The sequence below is a fragment of the Quercus suber genome, unplaced genomic scaffold, assembly GCF_002906115.3.
Source record: "Quercus suber isolate HL8 unplaced genomic scaffold, Cork oak 2.0 scaffold_454, whole genome shotgun sequence".
Lineage (NCBI taxonomy): Eukaryota > Viridiplantae > Streptophyta > Magnoliopsida > Fagales > Fagaceae > Quercus > Quercus suber.
In genome coordinates this window covers 177691-202331 of record NW_027069905.1, presented here as the reverse complement: position 1 = coordinate 202331, position 24641 = coordinate 177691, and the positions used below count along the sequence as shown (strand labels likewise).

The window sequence follows — 24641 nt, the reverse complement described above, 5'->3', positions numbered from 1 at the left end:
TTCGACAAGAATATCCGAGGGAAAGCCCCCTGCCGAGGAAGTAGCAAGTGTGGCTAATGAATCAGCATGGGTGTTTCCACTTCTGGAGACGAATGACAAGTTGAAAAGATCGAAGTCTGACTGCAAGCGTTTAACTTAGCTTAAGTACTCTTGCATCCTTGCATCTCTAGCTTCCAACTCTCCCTTTACCTGGCTCACTACCAATCTTGAGTCTGAGAACATCTCTACTGCATTTCCTCCCTTTTTTGCATCATGGCCATTCCTTATAACAAGCCTCATACTCGGCTTCGTTATTTGTGGCCGAGAACCCAAGTCTCAGAAACTTCTCTATGATAGTCTTCTGAAGAGATACTAGAACTAGTCCCACTAGAACTAGCCCCACTTCGAATCCCCTTTAATTTACTGCACCATCAACGTACACCTTCCAACATGGGGGTCCTGGCATAGAGATTATCCCAACCGATTTTCCATCCATGTTTCACCCCTCTTGCTATGTTAGGACATATATGTTTTAACTTGTTTAAGAACATATGTCACTTAGTTATGTATATTGGCTAATCCTTTGACAAAACGCACTTTGCTTGTAATTGGGTAGTTCTAGGTGTCTTTAATATCTTGACAAAACAATGTTTCAAGATCAAGTGTTGAAGTTATCAAGTCTATCCAAGTGAAAGCAAGTTGAAGTGCAGAATTTTTAAAGCTCGACACCTTTCGACAGCTACCTCGACACCTGCTATCTGTCGAGATTTAAAAAGTCAGATTTCCAATCTGATTTTCTTGGGATCCGTGAATATGTTTTTGGGCCTTCTTTTCTTCTAACCCTAAACATATAAAAGGATTATTTTAAGAGCCGTTTGGGTGACACAAGTTGCATTATCATTGAGCAATCTCTGTTTAAGCAAATTGTGATCAACAGACGAAGTTCTTGACCTAGTTCATCTTCCATCAAGAAGTTGCTGTGTATTTGCACCATAGGGTTTTGTAACCAAGCATCTTCCTGCTATTCATCAGAAAGAATGATCTGAAGAACTTTGCAGCCAACCATTCTTCATCAGTTGGTGTTCTGAAGTCGCGTACTTGGATCCGCGCATTGGTTAGTCACGTACTTGGGAGCCGTGCATCAAAGGTGGAGACTGTCACTACAGATCAAGTCCAATTGGGTATTGGGGTAAGGGTTCAACTGTAGTTTGGTAAGGTACTTGGGATTCCTTTACTTGTAACCGCTTGATTTGATAATAGTGGAGTTTCGGGAGTGGTGACCTGAAAATCACCCGGTGGGGTTTTTGCCATTAGGGTTTTCCCCATTCGTAAACAAATCACCGTGTTATTTATTTTCCGCTGCTTATTTAGTTGATTGGTGATTTGTTTGTGCTTCCATAAAATTGCATGATTAATTGATTAATTAATTACTTGGCTAAATTAATTAATTAGGGTTAATTACAAAGGGTCATTCATATTGTGACCTATCATGCTACTATTTCTACTAGTGGTTCAGCAATTTCGGCCACCAAGTCGGCTAGAACCTGGCCCTTTATAGAGGTCCAAGGCATGTACTTAATGTCAAAAGCCCCCAGAATTGTGCTTCATAGGGCAATCATTCCAGTGTAATCAGCAGTTCGAAGTACAGACTTCAAGGGTAGTTGGGTTAGTACAACCACTATGTGGGCTTGGAAATAATGGGAAAACTTTCGTGTGGCGTGGACCACAACTAGTATGGCTTTTTCCAAGGGTAAGTATCGGACTTCAGCTTCATGTAGTGACTTGCTCACATAATAGACTGGCTTTTGAAGGCCATTGTCATCTCGTATGAGCACCAGGCTCACAGCAATATATGCATATAGGACTTCATTGGCCTCAGGACTGGACATGATAGGTGGCTGGGCTATGTACTCCTTGAGTTGCTAGAAGGCCATAATACAGTCCTTGGACCACTCAAATCCTTTCCACTTGTTGATCAAGAGATAGAATGGTTTGCATCTATCCGCCGACTTGGAAATGAATTGGTTCAAGGATGTGATCATTCTAGTAAGCTTTTGGACCTCCTTGGCGTTTCGTGGTGGTTTTAAATCATTAATAGCCTTGATTTGGTTAGGGTTAACCTCAATTCCCCTATGGGTAACTGTAAGGTTGAAATTTATCAACCATCTTGTTTGCTTTATTCCGTGCCAATTTGCTGCTAATTTAAGCACTTAGTAACCCTGTATTCAGGTGAGATTTATGTAAGGGTAGTGTGTGAAGAGAGTGTGAAGAATTGCTCAACTTTGTGCAAAGAAGCAGGGACTCGCGGCTAGAACTCGCGACTGACTCGTGGCTAGGACTTGCGACTGACTCGTGGCTTGCAAGTTGCCAACTGTTACACATGTGAGAAGCATCCGGGGAGGTGAAGGGTCACGCCAGCTGTCACATTACTGGACAAAAGTCCCAGGCTGGCCAAGCCGTTATCTCGTGACTCTAACTCGCGACTTAGACCAGTCGCGAGGCTAAGTCGCCAACCAGCCCTGTTTGAAAAAAACTAACTCTTCGTATTCCAAACACACACCACTATATATAGACCCTTATACCACAAAATGTAGAGAGCTTCTAGAGAGAATTTTGTAAGAGAAAAACAAGATTGCCTCATCTCAATCTTCACTAAGAGACTCTTCAAATTCCTCTACTCTCTTCCTCTCCATTGATACATCCTTGAAAGGTTCTTGACGAAATCTTTTCTCATCACACTCACGTCTGTGAGAAGGTATTTTGGTGCTAAGGGAAGAGTTTGGAAAGGACTAATGGTTATTGGTTGATGCTATAGGTTATAGTGGAATTTGGTAAGCTAGAGAAGAAAAAGGTTCGGCGCAACCTCGTTGAGTAGGAAGCTTGGAGGGCTAGGTACTTGGGTAGATTAGGCTTGGAGGTCTATTGTTGTTCATGTATCCCAATTACATTTTCTAGTGGCTTATTGACGCTTGGAGGTGGCGGAGAGGTTTTACACCGAGGGCTTCAGTTTCCTCTTCGATAGCACATTGTGTGTTGTCCTTGTGTTTGCATCTCTCTTCCTTTATCTTTGCCTTTTATTTTCAGCTGTGAATGTGATTATAATTGGTTTAGATTGTTTATCAATTCTATGTTTAGCTTATGTTCATGTTCCACATATTAATTGTTTGATAATAAGCTTGAATTGATAATTTGTAATTTGGGGTCTAAACGTTCAAGGGTGTTTTACACACATATTAAACATTTAATTGGTATCAAAGCTGATACACTTGTTGTGGTTTAAATACCTAAGTGTAATCCTTGACCCCTTGTGTTTATTTGCCATGGATTGTGCTTTGTATGCCTCTTTGTATGATTTGGTTGATGATAAATGTAGCATATCACATGTTTGTGAAAATGCCTCCATGAGTGATAATCCTCATAATTGTGAAGCTATGTTACATGATCTTTGGATGTTGTTGACATTCCAAATGATAAACTCTTGAAGAAAAATGCTAAGAAGTTTCAAAAGAATTTGAGCAAGTTATTTTGTGAAAATGATGATTTGATTGCTAAGCTCAATGAATCCAATAAATTAGTTGAGGAATATAAAAAACTTGTTGAAATTTCTCTTGAAAAGCTAAAAGAGTTTGAATGTTTGAATATGAACTTGGATGCTGAACTTGTTTTTTCTAACAAACTTGTTGATGATCTTAAATGTGAAAATGAATCTCTTAAGATGCATGCCAAGTGTTTGATTGCTGAACTTATTGTTAATAAAGGTGAAAATATTTGTTGCAATCATGTTGTGGTACCCGATTTTGTGCCTATTGTGTGTTCTACCTTAAAGGACAAATCGGTATACATTCCACCACACAAGAGAAATCAAAAGGTGGAGAGAAAGGCTATTAAGTTAAATCCTCCATTTAGGTCTCAACCTAAGGCTTCAGATGGATCTAAGTTTGTTCCAACTTGCCATCATTGTGGTGTGATTGGTCATATAAGACCTCAATGTCATAAGTTGAAGAGAGAACAAAACCATGTTGCTAGATCCCTTCCTAAAAAGCCTAGTAGACCTAAATGCATTGTTTATCACCATTGTGGTGCCTTTGGTTATTTAAGACCTCAGTGCTCTAAGTTTCATGCTTTTAAAAGAAAAAAAAAAAAAACTTGAGCTTCTTGGAAGTTGTGCTGAAAAGGGTAAACCGGATTTGAGTGATAATAACATGTTGTTAAAGAAAGTGTTTAATGCTCTTAACTCCTTGACTATGTGCATCTCCGGTTTTCATTCTTCCAACTCTCGTCTCACTTCTTTTGAAACACTCATTCCAAACAATCGTTCTGTTTGGGTGAGGAAGGGTTCCTATGGTTGAGCTTTTGCTCTTTTGGTCCTTTATCTAATTCTTTCGATCTTTGTAGAACCCTTCATGCATTGATTGTCATATCTTCATGCATTTGTGCATTTTGCATTTATTTGTATGCATTGCTTTTGTTTTGATCTTACTTTTATGTTTTAGTTTTGTGTGAGTAAAAATCTAAAATCACATAAAAAATGAAAAATTTAAAAAGCTTGATCGTATATGTTTGAGCACATATCACATGTGAGTTTTGCCTTGTACCTTCATACAAATGGCTTTATACATTTACGAGCTTAGCTTGTTCTTTATGCACTTATATCTTTGTGGGAAAAATTGTGTGATTGTTGTAAATCGATCTTCAAGTTTGTCATGAATGATTAGTCAATAGTCTTGTTGGTTTTGAGACATGCATAGACTTGTACCTATATATTTTCTCACTCTTTATTTTGTTTTTTTGCCTAAAGAGCTCATCAAATGTAAATCTTCAAATGAAAAGAGATAATAAGCTGCAAAAGCCATCGCACATACTAGTATTTGATTAGGAAAAAGGGAAAGCGACTTTTAATGAAAATGTATGATCCCCCAAAAGCCAAAGGCTTGTTCATCAAATTGAAATATCAAAAATTTCAGGTATCGATCTCAAAATGAGATGTATTGATTCAAAATGATCAAATGTTATGAATTGTAAAGAAGCCAAATGAAAAGTTTCAAAAATATGTAATCATTTTCTTGTGGGAGGTCATATATGTTCATTTCTATAATTGAGATATACCACTTGTCTTAGCACTAGTTGTGTATGACTTGATTGAATTGATCATTGAAACTTTACTCTAGACTAAGGACTATTCCACACTTGATACACACACACAACACACATGCCTAATGTTCAATGAATGCTTTATTCATTTGTTCGATTGTACTTGTTTAAATGTAATGTGTGTGTGCTCAACTTTATATAGATCAATCAAAAAAGTTTTTTTTTGATCATTTTATATGTTTTTGGAAGTGATTTTTTTATCACTCTTTGTGTTCATGTTTAGTGATTACTTTGTTTTTCATTGTTTAAACATGTTCTTTGTTGAAAAACTAGTGTCAGATTTTTTGGCGACTCGTTTTGGTGACTTGCCCTATCATGAGTCCCAGTAGCAAAATTTGGCGACTCATTTTGGCAGTTTGCCCAGTCACGAGCCCAGCCGCGAGCCCAGTCAGAATGGTTTCGGGGCTCACTGGCGACTCGTTTGCGACTCGCCCAGTTGCCAAATGCCCAGAAACAACTTTTTAAAGAGCTTTTTTGTGGGAAACTTGTTTTAAACCTTTCCCATCCTCTTTTAAACCCTTCTTTCAATATTTTTACATCAAAACCCAATCAATTTGAATGGTTTTTTATTCCATTAACATCTCTAAGGTTATTTTAAACTTTTTTCATTGATTTGGATCCTTAGATTATGTTTTGGAGAGTTTTGTGCTTTTGGCTGGGATTTTCATCATAAGGATTGGGAAAACTTAATTTTTGTCAAATTCTTGTTTGTGATTGGTTTCTATTGATGATTTGCTTTGGATGTTGGCCCCTTGTGGTAAAAAAAACATGTATTAAGGGTGGTTTTCATGATGTTCATGCATTATTTCACCTTATTCTTCATAGTGTGCATGCTAGGTGTTTGATAAAATACCTCTTAGGCATTTTCTCACTTGTTTGGACTCCAATGAGTATAAAACTTTGGGGTTTCTCATGTTTCCTTATTAGGAACATGTTGGTTCATTGGTTGTATTTAACGCATCTTGCCCCACATGTGCATTTTTCATGCATTGGTCATACATTGCACATAGCCACCTCTTGCACACATCTTGCTACCCTTGTCATGCATTGGTTCATACATTATTTCTTCATCCTAGTATGTCATGTCTTAGGATTAAGTTTCATTTTCTCATTCATCTCGCACCCCTCATGCATCATTGCACCCTTCATGCATCATTTGTTCATACTTTCATCTCTTACCCTCGTTTCTCCTTGATCCTTTGTCTATTCCTGAAAAAAAGGGGGAGAGTATACTCTAGAGAGTATACAAAAGAGTTTTTGTCATTTCTTTATGACCCTAGTGCACATTCTTAGGGGGAGAAATTCTATTTCTCGTGCACATTTGTAGGGGGAGAGATATTCCATAGGGGAGATGCATATACCAAAGGGAGAAGACATTGTGTCAATAAGAAAATTTTGTTTTGGTAATTGTTTCTTTTTGACTGTTTTGGTGTATGATCAAGTTGCTCACATGTTTCACATCATGTTCTTGATCGCAATTTACTTGTTACATTATACTTGTCCGTTTATTACTTGCTTTATCTTGAGGGTCTAATGTGTTTTGTGCAAGTGTTTCAGGTTTAGGTATATATGTTCAAAATTTATCACAGTTCTTATGATTCATATTAGGGGGAGTGATATGATAAGGGAAGTACTTTATAATTTGTACCTGGTACCTTTGTAGGTTTTTAAGGTTTCTGTTTATGGTTTGTACCCATATTGCTTTTGTAAGCTTTATGTATTTCTATGCACTTTGTAGGCTTTATGGTTTGTACCTTTCTTTATGCAGCCTTTGTGCTTTGTTAAATCAGTACTTCTAACTAAATTTTATGTATTTCCTTTTACGTACTGTCACTTTTATGCCCTTGTAGGACTTTATTCCTAGATGCATATACTTCATGTACTATGCATTGGTTAAGTGTTGGTCATTCAAGTGATTTGCCTTGTGTTTGTCAGCTTGAATGTCTGGATGTTCATTCCAAGTGTGAATGAGCATTGTGATCACTTGTTTATAGTGATTGCTTGTTTAGGTCTTGCCATGGTTTATTGCTTTATTCCATTGATCGCATTGTGCTTGCTCCATTTGCATTACAAGTTTTCTGCATACAATGAACTTATTGTGTTGTTGTGTTTTAGGGGGTACTTGTTCTTATGGTTCAAAAGCTTCATAGATTCTAAAGTTAGGTGTGAGTAACTTTTCCAATTGTTCCCAACTCACGCGTTAAGTTTAGAGTTTGTTATAGGGTTTTGTCACAGAATAACCAAAGGGGGAGATTGTAAGGTTGAAATTTATCAACCATCTTATTGACTTTATTCCATGCCAATTTGCTTATAATTTAAACACTTAATAACCCTGTATTCATGTGGGATTTATGTAAGGGTAGTGTGTAAAGAAAGTGTGGAGAATTGCTCAACTTTGTGCAAAGAAGTAGGGACTCGTGACTAGGACTTGTGACTGACTCGCGGCTTGCAAGCCGCCAACTGCTGCACACGTGAGAAGCATGCGGGGAGGTGAAGGGTCACGCCAGCTGTCGCACTATAGAACAAAAGTCCTAGGCTGGCCAAGTCGTTATCTCGCGACTTGAACTCACGACTTAGACCAATCGCGAGGCCAAGCCGCCAATCGGCCCTATTTGGGAAAAACTGATTCTTTGTATTCCAAACACACACCACTATATATAGACCCTTATACCTACAAAATGTAGAGAGCTTCTAGAGAGAATTTTGTGAGAGAAATCCTAGTGAAAAACAAGATTGCCTCATCCCCAATCTTCACTAAGAGACTCTTCAAATTCCTCTGCTCTCTTCCTCTCCATTGATACATTCTTGAGAGGTTCTTGACCAAATCCTTTTCTCATCACACCCACATTTATGAGAAGGTATTTTGGTGGTAAGGGAAGCAGTTTGGAAGGGACCAATGGTTATTGGTTGATGCTATGAGTTATAGCGGAATTCGGTAAGCTAGAGAAGAAAAAGGTTCGGCGCAACCTCATTGGAGTAGGAAACTTAGAGGGCTTAGGTACCTGGGTAGATTAGGCTTGGAGGATCTATTACTGTTCATGTATCCCAACTACATTTTCTAGTAGATTATTGACCACTTGGAGGGTGGCAGAAAGGTTTTACGCCAAGGGCTTCGGTTTCCTTTTCGATAACACATCGCGTGTTGTCCTTGTGTTTACATCTCTCTTCCTTTATTTTTGCCTTTTATTTTTTACAGTGGATGTGATTATAATTAGTTTAGATTGTTTATCAATTCTGTGTTTAGTTTATGTTCATGTTCTGCACATTAATTGTTTGATAATAAGCTTGAATTGATAATTTGTAATTTGGGGTCTAAACGTTCAAGGGTGTTTTACACACATATTGAAAATTCAGTAACCATGTAGCCTAAAAACTTGCCTAATCCCACGCCAAATGAGCATTTGGAAGCATTTAGGCACAGCTTGTGCTTCCTTAAGACATTAAAGTTGTTACCGAGGTCTCCCAAATGCTTGGACACAACTTTACTCTTCACCACCATATCATCAACATAGATTTCAATGCTCTTGCCCAACTGCGGCTGGAACATCCTTGTCATCATCCTTTGATAAGTGGACCCTGCGTTCTTCAGACCGAATAACATTACCTTGTAGTGGTAGTTCCCAATAGGTGTCACAAAGGCTATCTTCTCCTGGTCTTCTGGGGCTAATGGTATTTGATGATAGCCTTGAAAGGCATCTAAGAAGCTCATCCGAGGATGGCCCGCAATTGCATCCATTAGCTGGTCTATCCGAGGTATGGGGAACGGGTCTTTTTGTGCATGCCTTATTTGGGAGAGATGGATGGGTTGACATTGAGATGGTGATAGATGAAGGCTGGATCAATCCTTAGAGCATCACAGGCATCCCATGCAAATACGTCAATATTTCTTTTGAAAAATCCAATCAACTCCTCCTTCTCCTAAAGAGGTAGTTAAGCCCCGACCTGAAAGAACGTCTCTGGGTCATCGCCAATGATCACCTTTTGTAGATCTTCACATTTTGCCTCCTCGGCAGTAGTATCAAGAGGTGACACCAGGGCCTTTGATTGCTATAAGCTTTTTTTAGTAGAGGTTGAGGACTCTGTGTCGAGCCGATGTGAAATGGTAGCCACCATACACTGCCTTGTCGTGGATTGACAACCACAGATTTCAAGAACCTGATCCCTTGATGGGAATTTCACCTTCTAATACAAGGATGAGGCAACAGCCCCCAAGGTATGGAGTCAGGGCCTACCGACGATGGCTGTATATGGAGAGTAGGTGTCCATCACGATAAAGTTTACCTTCACTATCTCTGGGCTGGTCTGGATAGGTAGCCTGATCATCCTCTTTAGAAGAACGAGCTTCCCATCGAAATTCATTAAAGGAGAGTTATAGGGCATCAAATCTTCCAGTTTTAACATCAGCCCCTTGTAGAGGTCGAGGTACATAACCTCAGCCCCACTACCATCATCCACCATCCCTCTTTTCACATTGTATCTCCGATTCTGAGAGTGATCACCAGCGCATCGTCGTGGGGCTGGGTGGTTCTAGCTTTGTCTTCTTCTGAAAAAATCAAGATTGGGTGAAACTTCATTCTGGCCCTTTTCGGCTTTGGTTGGGACTTCTCGGCAGGCAGCTGAGCCATAAATAACACTCATGAAGGGCGTGAGCCTGTTTTTCCTGGTGTAGCCAAGATTATGTTAAATGTCCCTATAGGTGGCCCTGGGGCAGCATCTCTCTGGGGTTCCTGATGGGTCTGGTCCTGATGACTGCTGGAATTATGCAGGAGGTGCTTCAGCTTTCCTTCTCGGACTAGCTGGTTTAGATAGTTCCAGAGGTTCCTGTAGTTCTCCGTGGTATGTCCGTAGTCCTGGTGGTATTGGCAATAAAAGTTTTAACTGCGCCTCATGGATTCTCCTGTCATCCTATTCGGCCACTTAAAGAATGGCTGGTTCTTGATTTTCTCCAACACCCAATGTAATGCTTCTCGGAATACGACATTGACGGTCTGTGTGTTGGTTGTTCCAAGTTGCCCTACGAAATCTCTTCTCGGGCGGTTGCTATTATATCGATCCGACATGAAATCCCTCATCTCTTGAGGGATAACCTTTCCTTTTCCTTTGCCTTGCAGCTGGTCTTCCTCTACTCGCTTATACTTACCAATCTGATCCATCAGTTGGTGCACGCTAGTGGCAGGCTTGCCAGTTAGAGACTTTCTCAAGTCGTGCTTGGCTAGGAGACTGTTTTTGAAGGTGCTGATGGCGATGTCATCAAAATTGCCGTCCATCTCATTATACATCTCCCAATATCTGTCCGAGTAAGCCTTTAAAGTTTCTCCATCATGCATGGATAAAGACAATAACGCGCTCAAGGGCCGAGGAGCTCTGCTGTTTGTAATGAAACGAGAGCCGAAAGCTTGGGTTAACTGCCTATACGAATCTATGGAATTCGTCTTTAAGCCATTAAACCATCTCATGGCCATCGGTCCCAAGCTGGATAGGAAAACCTTGCATATCAGCGCCTCGTTTTTAGAATGGACAATCATCTTTTGGTTAAACTGGCTCACATGCTCCACGAGATCTGTTTTGCTGTTACAAATGGTAAAGGTTGGCTGTTGGAATCGCCAAGGAAGCGTAGCCCCTTCTATTTGGCATGTTAAAGGTGACTTGGAGAGTTGATCCAGTACCCTACTCATGGCATCGTTTCCTAAGCCCTTAGGAGATGGGCTTTTATGTTTATGCCTACGGTAGTACTCTTCTTCGTGAGAGAAGGTCTCGCTTAGAGGGGTTCGCGATCTTTGTCTATAGTCATCATCGCCTTCATTACTGGAGGGCACATCAGGGCTAGAATGAGACTGCCTCCATTGTGCATGGCAAAGCTTTCTCTTCAAATCTTCTATCTCTCGTTGCATGGCTTGATTATCATTCTGTCTCTCGGATACGTGGCTCCTAACTTCTTCTTGTTGCATGAATTGGTTGTTATTTTGTCTCTGGAGCACGTGACTGCCCACATGAGAGTGGTTTTTACTAGTTTGAGTGGTGTGCACACTTCCCTCTCGAAACCTTTCATTCGCTTCATTTCGATCACGTTCAGGGTTGGGAAAGTTACCCTGTTGTTGTGATCTAGCTGGTTCAAGCTGATGGGAGTCTGCTTGATGGGGGCCTGATCCTGCCATGCTTGATTATTGCCCTTACTAACACACAAGTTCTTCCCACAGACAGTGCCAATTGTAGGGTTTGGGTTTGAGCACTTCTACTATTGTATGAGTGGACTCAGGCCTAGTTAGCCCAATACAATAAATTTATAGAGAATGAGTTTAAGAACTAGGCCTTAGTGAGGGTTACAACAACTAGAAATGGCCATGAATGGATTGAATAACAAGGACACGGACTAAAGTATGGAATTTTGTCCTCGACCCTTATCTGAGGAGTTGGTTGATCTTATTATTTTTTCAGTGCTTGGTTCTTAAGATTTCAAAGATGATACAAACTGCTCACGTATTCTCTATTTTTCGCCCCCCACCCCCACTTTTTAGAGGATTTCTTTCATTATATAACCCCTTTCAATTGATCCTGGCCGTCCATTTGTTGATCATACAAGTCACTACTCGAGTGTTTGTCTTATTAGCTACCTTCCCAAACCTCCTGTGAGCTGCAACAACCAAAGCAGCACTGTTAAGAGGTTATTTCCTCATTAATGCAGCCAGGACGTTAGTTGTGGGCATTTAATGCGGAGGTGATAGTTTCTCCTTGAATTGTTCCTCCACCATGTTCCCATGGTTGGCCTATGGTACTTGTCCCTTTCCTTGGGATGTTATGGGAGATTGCCTTTTGACAGCATGTCGCTCTTCCCTTCTGTGATCTCGGTTGGCCAAGGACAAGATCGTCCTCAGCGATGTTTCTTGGCACTTGAGACTTTCTTCGATTGTCCTCGGACATTTCTTCCTCCTCAGCGTGGGCCTTCGGCCTAGTATAAAATGGGCCACGGTTTGCCAAATTCTTTGACCCCGCAATACAACATATTTTTTATATTAATATTAATAGTGTAATGTAAATTTATAATTACTCTATTAATAATACCTTGTTAAGCCAATGGATATTCAAGATATATAGATAATTTTTTTTTTAAAAAAGTGTTCTTTATTTTCTTAAAAAAAAAAAAAAAGAATTAGAGATATTTTATCAATTCTGTTTTAGCTTATGTTCATGTTTTGCACATTAATTGTTTCATAATAAGCTTGAATTGATAATTTGTAATTTGGGGTCTAAACATTCAAGGGTGTTTTACACACATATTGAACATTCAGTAACCATGTAGCCTAAAAACTTGCCTGATCCCATGCCAAATGAGCATTTGGAAGCATTTAGGCGCAGCTTGTGCTTCCTTAAGACATTAAAGGTGTTGTCGAGGTCTCCCAAATGCTTGGACACAACTTTACTCTTCACCACCATATCATCAACATAGATTTCAATGCTCTTGCCCAACTGCGGCTCGAACATCCTTGTCATCATCATTTGATAAGTGGACCCTGCGTTTTTCAGACTGAATAGCATTACCTTGTAGTGGTAGTTCCCAATATGTGTCACGAAGGCTATCTTCTCATGGTCTTCTAGGGCTAGTGGTATTTGATGATAGCCTTGAAAGGCATCTAAGAAGCTCATCTGAGGATGGCCCGCAGTTGCATCCATCAGCTGGTCTATCCGAGGTATGGGGAACGGGTCTTTTTGTGCATGCCTTATTTGGGAGAGATGGATAGGTTGACATTGAGATGGTGATAGATGAAGGCTGGATCAATCCTCGGAGCATCACAGGCATCCCATGCAAATACATCAATATTTCTTTTGAAAAACCCAATCAACTCCTCCTTCTCTTAAAGAGGTAGTTGAGCCCTGACCTGAAAGAACTTCTCTGGGTCATCGCCAATGACCACCTTTTGTAGATCTTCACATTTTGCCTCCTCGGCAGTAGTATCAGGAGGTGACACCAGGGCCTTTGATTGCTATAAGCTTTTTTTAGCAGAGGCTGAGGACTCTGCGTCGAGCCGATGTGAAATGGTAGCCACTATACACTGCCTTGTCGTGGATTGGCAACCACAGATTTTGAGAACCTGGTCCCTTGACGGGAATTTCACCTTCTAATGCAAGGAGGAGGCAACAGCCCCCAAGGTATGGAGTCAGGGCCTACCGACGATGGCTGTATATGGAGAGTAAGTGTCCACCACGATAAAGTTTACCTTCATTATCTCTGGGCCAGTCTGGATGGGTAGCCTGATCATCCCCTTTGGAAGAACGAGCTTCCTATCGAAATTCATTAAAGGAGAGCTATAGGGCATCAAATCTTTCGATTTTAACATCAGCCCCTTGTAGAGGTCGGGGTACATAACCTCAGCCCCACGGCCATCATCCACCATCACTCTTTTCACATCGTAGTCTCCAATTCTGGGAGTGATCACCAGCGCATCGTCGTGGGGCGGGGTGGTTCTAGCTTTGTCTTCTTCTGAAAAAATCAAGATTGGGTGAAACTTCATTTTGACCCTTTTCGGCTTTGGTTGGGACTCCTCGGCAGGCAGCTGAGCCATAGATAACACTCACGAAGGGCGTGAGCCTGTTCTTCCTGGTGTAGCCAAGATTATGTTAATTGTCCCTATAGGTGGCCCTAAGGCAGCATCTCTCTAGGGCTCCTGATGGGTCTGGTCCTGATGACTGCTGGAATGATGCAGGAGGTGCTTCAGCTTTCCTTCTCGGACTAGCTGGTTTAGATAGTTCTAGAGGTTCCTGTAGTTCTTCGTGGTATGTCCGTGGTCCTGGTGGTATTGGCAATAAAAGTTTTGATTGCGCCTCGTGGATTCTCTTGTCATTCTATTCGGCCACTTAAAGAATGGCTGGTTCTTGATTTTCTCCAACACCCGATGTAATGCTTCTCGGAATACGGCATTGACGGTCTATGTGTTGGTTGTTCCAGGTTGCCCTACGAAATCTCCCATCAGGCGGTTGCTATTATATCGATCCGACTTGAAATCCCTCGTCTCTTGAGGGATAACCTTCCCTTTTCCTTTGCCTTGCAGCTGGTCTTCCTCTACTCGCTTATACTTACCAATCCGATCCATCAGTTGGCGCACGCTAGTGGCAGGCTTGCCAGTTAGAGACTTTCTCAAGTCGTGCTTGGCTAGGAGACTGTTTTTGAAGGTGCTGATGGCCACGTCATCAAAATTGCCGTCCATCTCATTATACATCTCCCAATATCTATCCGAGTAGGCCTTTAAAGTTTCTCCATCATGCATGGATAAAGACAATAAGGTGCTCAAGGGCCAAGGAGCTTTGCTGTTTATAACGAAACGAGAGCCGAAAGCTTGGGTTAACTGCCTATACGAATCTATGGAATTCGTCTTTAAGCCATTGGACCATCTCATGGCCATCGGTCCCAAGCTGGATAGGAAAACCTTGCACATCAGCGCCTCGTTTTTAGAATGGACAGCCATCTTTTGGTTAAGCTGACTCACATGCTCCACGAGATCTGTTTTGCCGTTACAAATGGTAAAGGTTGGCTGTTGGAATCGCCAAGGAAGCGTAGCCCCTTCTATTTGGCATGTGAAAGGTGATTTGGAGAGTTGATCCAGTACCCTGGTCATGGCATCGTTTCCTAAGCCCTTAGGAGATGGGCTTGTATGTTTATGCCTACGGTAGTACTCTTCTTCGTGAGAGAAGGTCTCGCTTGGAGGGGTTTGCGATCTTTGTCTATAGTCATCATCGCCTTCATCACTAGAGGGCACGTCAGGGCTAGAATGAGACCGCCTCCATTGTGCATGGCAGAGCTTTCTCTTCAAATCTTCTATCTCTCGTTGCATGGCTTGATTATCATTTTGTCTCTCGGATACCTGGCTCCTAACTTCTTCTTGTTGCATGGCTTGGTTGTTATTTTGTCTCTGGAGCACATGATTGCCCACATGAGAGTGGCTTTTACTAGTTTGAGTGGTGTGCACACTTCCCTCTCGAAACCTTTCATTCGCTTCATTTCGATCACGTTTAGGGTTGGGAAAGTAACCCTGTTGTTGGGATCTAGCTGGTTCAAGCTGATGGGAGTCTGCTTGATGGGGGCCTAATCCTGCCATGCTTGATTATTGCCCTTACTAACACACAAGTTCTTCCCACAGACGGCGCCAATTGTAGGGTTTGGGTTTGAGCACTTCTACTATTGGATGAGTGGACTCATGCCTAGTTAGCCCAATACAATAAATTTATAGAGAATGGGTTTAAGAACTAGGCCTTAGTGAGGGTTACAACAACTAGAAATGGCCATGAATGGATTGAATAACAAGGACACGGACTAAAATATGTAATTTTGTCCTCGACCCTCATCTAAGGAGTTGGTTGATCTCATTATTTTTTCAGTGCTTGGTTCTTAAGATTTCAAAGATGATACAAACTGCTCACGTATTCTCTATTTTTCGCCCCCCACCCCCACTTTCTAGAGGATTTCTTTCATTATATAACCCCTTCCAGTTGATCCTGGCCCGCTATTTGTTGATCATGCAAGTCACTACTCGAGTGTTTGTCCTATTAGCCACCTTCCCAAACCTCCTGTGAGTTGCAACAATCAAAGCAGCACTGTTAAGAGGTTATTTCCTCATTAATGCGGCCAGGAAGTTAGTTGTGGGCATTTAATGCGGATGTGATAGTTTCTCCTTAAATTGTTCCTCCACCATGTTCCCATGGCTGGCCTATGGTACTTGTCCCTTTCCTTGGGATGTTATGGGAGGTTGCTTTTTGACGACATGTCGCTCTTCCCTTCTGTGATCTCGGTTGGCCAAGGACAAGATCGTCCTCAGCGATGTTTCTTGGCACTTGAGACTTTCTTCGATTGTCCTCGGACATTTCTTCCTCCTCAGCGTGGGCCTTGGGCCTAGTATAAAATGGGCCGCGGTTTGCCAAATTCTTTGACCCCACAGTACAACAAATTTTTTATATTAATATTAATAGTATAATGTAAATTTATAATTACTCTATTAATAATATATACCTTGTTAAGCCAATGGATATTCAAGATATATAGATAATTTAAAAAAAAAATAAGTGTTCTTTATTTTCTTAAAAAAAAATTAGAGATATCAACACTATGTTTTAAACCTTTTTGAATAACTAAAGCATGGCTTTTTTTTCTTTTTTTTTTTAAATAAACTTCTGCCCTTTTTCCTTTAGGTTCAAAAAGTATTCCTTTTTTTTTCCCTCGACACCTTAGTCCTTACAATGTGTGCAAGGAGTAGACCATAGACTTAATCCTGCTCAAATAATAATTACTTATGTCAACTAAAAATAAAGGGAAGATGGAACAGTTTTGCGAGAAACTTGGGAGTGGATGGTTCAAAGTACAAACTGCTCGTAATAACAACTGTAAGGTCAAAGGAACTGGTTGAACAACGTGGTTGTGTGGTCATATGTAATTCAATCCTGCACTAAAATATTTCATTTACTTTTTATAGATCAACTTTCAAAATAGGTAGTTGAACTTAGAACCGATCACATCACATCCCAACTCTTCTCTATTTAACCGTAGTCCAATAGCTACAAGTTTCTCAAAAACACAAAAAAGAAGAAGCCCAATAGCTAGATTGACCACACCTATTCAAAAACATAAAATTTATCTGAAAGGAAAACATTATAGTGAAAACATGAATCCCATTTCAAGCCTCGTCTTTGTGCTTCTTTTGACAGTCTTTCCAACCCAAATTCTTTGCCAGACGCCCTTCGTGGAACAAATTTGTGGTTACACCATTTACAAGGTTCTGTGCCTAGATACTCTTCAATCGGACCCTGGTTCCAAAAGTGCTACACTTGTCCATGAGATAGCCACAATTGCATTGACACATACAGTGAATAAAGCTAACGAAATACATACCCAATTCATCGATCTGAAAAATTCAGCAATGCCCGGGGGCTTGAAGCTAGCCCTAAGCACTTGCTCTGATTACTATTTTACTGTAGCTGACAAACTTTCTGCCGCGAGCTTTCACTTGTCATATAGCAACTATAATCTTGTTAAAGCCCGGATGACAGAGGCCACGGTCAATAGACAAAAATGTGACCAAGTTTTCCAGATAGTAAACTTAAAGTCTCCATTATCTGAATCGACTACCAAACTTAGCCAGATGCAGAACAATGCGGAAGTCATTATCAATCTCCTCTAAGCCTTGATTCCACGTTCTTGGTGCTCAGCTATCTCCGTGTTGCCCAATTTTTAGTTACCAAACAAATTAAATAGAAGTCCCTTATTCTATAAAGTATCAATAATTGATACAATTCAATACATCTTATTATTATCTTATTTCATGTTATTATTATTATTATTATTATTATTTTTTTCATAGGCTCATAGCACAAGCAATGCATGCTTCTTAAGGCCCTAACACAACCAATATTAGCTGCAATAGAATGCATGTTATTTCTTAGACATCATAGAATTGAAAAAACACAAAAACGAGAATTTAATGCAATCTCAATTAAAAAAAAAATGATGTTGGTGCACTAGTGACATTTGTTTTGTTTTGTTTTTGTTTTTGTTTTTGTTTTGTTTTTTTTTGGTTTTTTTTTTTTTTTGGTACGCGTGGATGTAGAATGCATGTTATTTCTTAGGTCTAATGCAACGTACCTCTAGCATAGACATCATAGAATTGAAAAAACACAAAAAGGAGAATTTAATGCAATCTCAATAAAATAAAATAAAAAAGGAGCCCAAAATGTTGGTGCACTAGCGACTAGCCACTGGTAACAATTATATGAAGGAACTGATTCTTGTAGTTGACATTATGATACTTGAATGAATCACATCCAACATTGACTTCAACAGGTCAGACTTTACCACACACACCTAGTAGAAATGATTCATTTCACATCCATAACATCTTCTTTATTGGGCATTGCAGCGTTGACAACTTCAATCTTGAGAGTGACATTTTTTTTTTTTGGGTGCGCGTGGATGTGCATAGTGTTGAAACACAAATTGAGATTGAATGAATTAAAAAAAAAAATTAAAAAAAGTGTTAAAGAGTTAAAAAGTTAAAGTTTAAAAATAAGATGGTAAAAATTAATGTGAGATGAATTAGTAGTATTGCACTCCATTTTTGCCTCTTCTTAAAATTTGTTCCAAAAAATATTGCAATGTAAGAACGGTGCAGTGTGGTATAAGGTGAAGAACTTGAAGTATTTTTGAAGATTAATGAGGTTGATGGCATTCTAATTCATTCAGGTTATATAATCTTGTTCCAAATAAGTGTGTCACATACAAAATGAGTGCAATGCACATTGTGAGCGTAGAATTTCCACAAATTTCTGATTCCATGGGGGGTTTGGCTTACCTCCAGTATTTTTTTAATTAGACATATTCTTTTGTTTTAAATATACAATAACAAGTGATAGTGGGTTTTAATTTTCACATTTTATTTAGTTAATGAGTGATGTGATAGTTTTTTATTAAAACAAAAAGAGATTTTTTTTTATAAAAAAGTACTGGAAATAAGTCAAACCTATTCTATGGAGTCTAAAATATTAATACGGCTTAATTGGTGTTTAATGCATTTAGATCCCCCTCATATTTACTTAGGCTTTTGCACTTAAATCCAACAATAATTGGGACATGACAAGCAGGAAATCTCTATTTTGCCATTCTTTGATTCTTGCATAGCCTTTTGGTTATGTTATTTTATTTTTTTTAATTTATGAAAGTCTTTTGGCTTCTTTCAAATGCTCCTATCTACTTCCATTCAACTTCCACTTCTACAAAAATAACCATATAATTTTTTTTACTAGTAATTTACACACACACTCAGTGAGTCTTAAAACAACAATTTAAATTCAAATTTTAACCATCCATGAATAACTGGGATTTGGGGAATCCATGTACCAATATGTGCTTCTCAATAATAATGAAATAACTGTAAAGAAATAGATATTCAAGCAGAAATTCATACTTAATAAAGCAGCCTTGTAGATCATATGACAATGTCTATTCAACTACCAAGCTTAGTGCCACTAGAGGTGACAGATTGAAATCCTAATGAACCCATAGAAACAGTGCACAAATTACTAACAGAATTTATTTGAACTTCTTAATGAAGTCATAGATGTGAGAACTGATTTCCTCTACTCTTTCTTGGTTGATGAAGTGACCCTTCCATCACAACAGCTTCCTCCAAAAATGGCACATCTTTCTTGAAATCACCATTGTGTATGTATTCCTTTGTCCCCAGGGTGGTGTACACCATGTCCAAATCCCCCACTATGAACTTCACAGGTACCTTCACTTGCACTTCGGTCCATTTTTCTGTGACCTCCCAGTTTCTGCAATAATTTGTTTTATGAATATCAAAGTAGTGGGACATTTGATGTTAAGGAAGGCCAAGATTTAAGTTTTCATGCTTATATTTGATGTGAGCCCAAGATTTTGGTTCTTTTGTTGATTAAAAACGAGCTGGGTCAGCGTCTTGGAAGAGGATCAACTCCATTTGAAATGAATAAATCTCATGTTTCATATTAAATATTACAAATCTAAGATATAGTCATTTTAAAAAACATGACTCTCTATACATAGTTGGATTTAAGAATTAAAACCTTAAACTTGAAATGGGCACCTAGAATTTGTTAAATATCAAGTCTTAAGCATAAGAAATGTTTTGATATTTAGATTTTGAAAAATTTTCATTAAAGTTTGTAACATACTGGTCAATTGCTTGGTAGTAGTTCAATCCTCCAGTGAAGCCTTTCTGGTCAAATTTTGTGACATAATAAGTAAGCTCTTATTCTGAAAGCCAAGAGGGCAAGGAAATTGAAGCATTGGTACAGATTCCAAACACATTTCCTTTAGGGAAGCAGGGTGGACATGGTTTTCGAATTGAGAAAATGGTCTTGAGTACATTTGCTGTAACTAATTCGGCAATCTCAGCTTCAATTTCTCCTGGTGCCTGCAACACATATGGACATATCAAAGTAAAATTGGGTGGCGATATAAGATATTAGTTACCAAGTTTTGGTTTTCAATTTTCAGAGTCCAAGATTAGCCTCTTGTAACTTGGAATGTAACGTGTACTAAAGTCTAAGCCTAAAAATCTTGAGCAAGAATCATAGCAAAGCAAATAATTATAATGTGACTTAGAGAGCCTTTGCTCGAATCAAACAAGCATGCTTGCCAAACTGTTTCAGCTGTTTCATAGAAACTAGGTACCGAAGAGGTAAATGGGATTAAACAAATAAGATTTTATACTAAAACATGATCATTTAAGCATACAAGAAGCCAACTCCGGTTATGTTAACAAAACAAGAACATGAAATCTGCATATATAGTAGTCATCTCCAAAGAAACCTCGCATTCTATCCATTGGAATCATCTGTGGAACACTAAGTCACACAAATGCCTTCACTCTTTCGGGCTTAAACAAGCACAAGTACCAACCCATGATGGCTCCCCAATCATGTGCCACAAGAAACACTTGCTCCACACCCAGAGAGTCAATGAGAGCAACAAGGTCATTGACAATGTGATCACAGGGGTAGCTGGTGATGGAAGTTGGTGCTTCAGTGTCACTGAAGCCCTGGAGATCTGGTGCTACAGCATGGTATCCAAGTGAGCTCAAAGCATGAATCTGGCGGCGCCAGGAGTACCAAAGCTCAGGGAAGCCATGGAGGAATAGTACTACCGGGCCTTGTCCTTTTTCTGCTCTGTGCATTTTGATGCCATTGGCTCTCACAATCGTATGATCTATCCCCTCCATGCCTATCTCTCTGTCTAAGAAGTAAAAACTCTTTTTTTCTCTTTGCTCTTTCTCATGAGCTTAACTGCTTAAGCTTCTTGCTCTTGGGGTGGTGGTAGTGGCTAGCTAGTGGATTTAAAGAGAGGTGTTATGACCAGTACAGGAGTAAATGCAGAGCACAGAAGAGTTAAGTCTCTAATTTAATCCACTACCAAACTCTTTTTATTTTTGCAATTTTTTGTTCCTCTTATCAACTCTGCTATTGACACAAAATTTCACTCTCTTTAATTTTTATTTTTGCAACTTCTTGTTAGCAAGTTGTAAAAGGTTGACAATTATTTTTACATAAGCCTACCACTAAAGGCATGTTTAGTACACTGAATGAAAATTACGACAAAAATTGTAATATTTATTATTGAGAATAAAATGTGTTGTAATAGAATAACTAAATCTGTTCATAAGTTTGGTTATGAGTTGTAATATTAGAATATAACTTAAGATTTATTTTATGAAATATCTTACTTAAACAATTATATTTCTTTAAAAATAATTTTTTTTTAATTGAGAGAGAAATGAATTATTTTTTTATGATTTCTTATTTTTATAATTGTTACTTGTATATGGCAAGTTTGTTAATTTGAATATATATTAATTGTAGAAATTATTGCACTTGCTAAAGAATAGCTACTACAAATTTTTTAAAGAACAATAGTCATTCTTCATTTTGAAAAATAGCTATTCATAAGGAATAACTATTTCATACAGTGTAAAAATAACTAACTAAATAATAGCTAAACCATATGAATAGTTATTACATTATGTACGGGGGCGTTTTGGGGTCTTGGGTATGATTGGGTTCAAGCCCAGTAAGCCCTATACAATGAATTTGTAGAGAGTGAGTTGGAAAATAAGGCTCTAATGAATGGGACAACAGTTAGCTTGGGTTTTCTTAATAATCAAACAGATATGGACTAGGTTTTTATGAATAAATTTGTCCTCGGCACAATCCGAGGAGGTCTGTTCTAATATATATTGATTGAAAAAAGGTTACACAGATGGTTCAAACTGCTACAGTGCTTTCTCTTTCAAATTTCTGATCCCCTTTCTTATGGTCACCATCTCGTTTTATACCATCCTCCCTTATCATCTCCACCTTCCACGTGCAGATCAGATCCTTGGAGTTGGTTCTTGTCCCATCAACCCCTTCCTAAAGTCTTTGGGTAATAGCTATAAGGCTGAAAATCACTGTTCAAGGATCACTTCTTCATTAATGCGGCCAGAGAGTTAGCTGAGGTGCATTCAATGCGGTGGTAGCAGCTTTTCCTTAGATATTTGTGCCTTTCATCTGTCTTGTTCCTTCCTAATGTCTTATCTTTATCCGTAGAACAGTCTGGAAGGTTGGTCATGATGGCAGACCGAATCCCCTGACCTCGGCTTTGCTCCTCCGAGGTGACGTTCCTCCTCAAACCTCTTCTGGGTGATCATGATTAGATTTTACCTCTCCACCTTCTACCATGGGTCCTTATGTTACTATTTACTCATCCGCGGACCACTAAGGTCCTCGAATTGAGCCATAGGCCCAATACATATGTGGACATGTATCCTTGGGCTTTCTACCCCTACAATAGCCCCTCAAAATTCTACTTTTTAGCTCCTCGGGAAGGAAGGAGGATTTTGATGTTCTCAGGATCACCCTGAGCTTATCACATCTTACCTTTTGACTGGGCAGGCGCCCTTTTAACTGCCCAAGGCACGCTCCTGACGCTTCGGCATCCAAGACACACATTCATTAAATTTTTATAGCTCTATGTCTCCCATGTTCTACGGTGTGATACAGATCCAACGGCTGAGGATTCTGCTGGAATTTGGGCGGGAATTTTCCCGCTGGCAACCCTTTGATATAAATACCACTTAAATCAATATTTCACTTCATCTTCACATTCACTTCATTCTTGCGCACATACATTGAACCTGTGAATTTACACAACACACTCGTGCCCTTACAAAAACCCAAAGCTTGTCCGAGGAGAGACTTTCTTTTTCCTAAGTTTTTCGTATACCCTTTCACTTTATTTTTCCACACATTTTTCCTTTCTTTGCATCCTTCCCTCCTTGGCTCTTCTTTCTTCTCTCAATCTTCTCAATTCCTTCAAGTTTCTCTTAGAAAAAATGGGTAGATTTGCTTACTTGGTAGATTCCGAGCATATGTAAGATGGCAGCCACCAAGCATTGCCAGCCATGGATTGACTCCCAAGGATCTCTTTAACTTGGCTCTCCAACGGATATTTCACCTTTTGGTGCAAAGTAGAGGAGACGGCTCCTAGGGCATGAAGCCAAGGTTTAGCCACAATCGCTGTGTAGGGGAATAAGCGTCCACCACGATGAAATCCACCTCCATCACTTCTGAATCAGTCTATATGGGTAGTCTAATCTGACCATTGGGAATGACAATCTTCCATCAAAACTCACCAAAGGAGAATCATAGGCTGTTAAATCCTTGGGCCTCAAATTCAGCCTCTTGTATAGGTCGAGGTACATAATCTCAGCACCATTGTCTTGGTCCACCATCACCATCTTCACGTCATACCCCACAATCCTGAGCGTGACCACTAAAACATTATCATAGGGCTATATGGTTCCAATCTTATCCTCATCTGAAAAATCCAGCACCAATTGGATATCCACTCTAGCCCTCTTCGACTCTGAATCGGTGTCGGCGATAGCCGAGCCACAGACATCACTCTGGAGGGACAAGAACCGGTCCTCCCCGGGGTAGCAAAGATGACATTTATAGTTCCCAAGGGAGGTCTTAAAGAAGCATCTCCCGAGGTGTTGAACCTATCTGTCCCCCCTGACTACTGGAATGATGCAAGGGTTGCTTTAACTTTCCTTCTCGGACCAGCTGATCCAAATGGTCCCCCAAATTTCTTTTGATAAAAAGAAATTTGGGGGACCATTTGGATCACTGGTCCTGTGGTGTCCCTAGTCCTGGTGTTATTGGCAATAAATGTTTTAATTGCATCTCGTGGGGTTTCTTGCCATCTTATTTGGCCATTTGAAAAATGACTCATTCTTAATCTTCTCCAGAACCTCATACACTGGTTCTCAAAACACAGCATTAACTGCCTGAGTATTGGCAGACCCTGACTGCCCAGCAAAGTCTCTCCGAGGTCGGTTATTGTTGTATCGGTCCAACCTGAAATCCCTCTTCTCTTAAGGGATAACTTTAGCATTTCCTTTCCCCTGCCGCATCTTCCTCAACCCTCTTATACTTATCAATCCGGTCCAAGAGTTAGCGCACACTGATGATAGGTTTGCCAGTCAAAGATTTCTTTAAACTGTGCTTGGCTAGAAGGCTAACCTTAAAAGTACTAATGGCCACGTCATCAAAGTTACCATCTATCTCATTGAACATCTCCCAGTATCTGTCCGAGTACGTTTCAATGTTTCCCCTTCTCGCATGGATAAGGACAGTAATGAATCCAAAGGTCGAGAAACCCTATTACACATAATAAAACGAGAGCCAAATGCCCGGGTGAGCTCCTTGAAGGAATCTATGGAATTTGCCCTCAAGTCATCGAACTATCACATCGCCACGAGTCCCAAACTGGATGGGAACACCTTGCACATCAAAGTTTCGTTCTTTGAATGGACAGTCATTCTCTAATTGAAGTGGCTCACATGCTCTACAGGGTTTGTCCGACCATTGTAAATGGTGAATGTGGGCTGATGGAATCGCTAAGGAAGTTTTGCCCCCTCTATCTTGTGCATGAAAGGTGATCTCGAAATTTGATT

At 39.7% G+C, this 24641-nt stretch overlaps 2 protein-coding genes and 1 pseudogene across 2 annotated transcripts; 1 reads left to right on the top strand and 2 right to left on the bottom strand.

The window, feature by feature from the left end:
• Positions 1-13283: 13283 nt before the first annotated feature.
• Positions 13284-13688, bottom strand: LOC136062796 (uncharacterized). The gene has a single exon (XM_065762356.1). The coding sequence runs from the start codon at positions 13686-13688 to the stop codon at positions 13284-13286; it is 405 nt and encodes a 134-aa protein (XP_065618428.1).
• Positions 13689-16775: 3087 nt separating this feature from the next.
• Positions 16776-17291, top strand: LOC111994708 (pectinesterase inhibitor). Its single transcript, XM_024026587.2, has one exon. It carries the CDS (start codon positions 16776-16778, stop codon positions 17289-17291), a length of 516 nt encoding a protein of 171 aa, XP_023882355.2.
• A 1703-nt stretch (positions 17292-18994) lies between these two features.
• Positions 18995-20867, bottom strand: LOC112016220 (uncharacterized; annotated as a pseudogene).
• Between the last annotated feature and the right edge of the window lie 3774 nt (positions 20868-24641).

Excerpts from the sequence above, each read along its gene's own strand:
- LOC136062796 (XM_065762356.1), bottom strand. The coding sequence starts at position 13,688 with ATGGCTCAGCTGCCTGCCGAGGAGTCCCAACCAAAGCCGAAAAGGGTC.
- LOC111994708 (XM_024026587.2), top strand. The coding sequence starts at position 16,776 with ATGAATCCCATTTCAAGCCTCGTCTTTGTGCTTCTTTTGACAGTCTTT.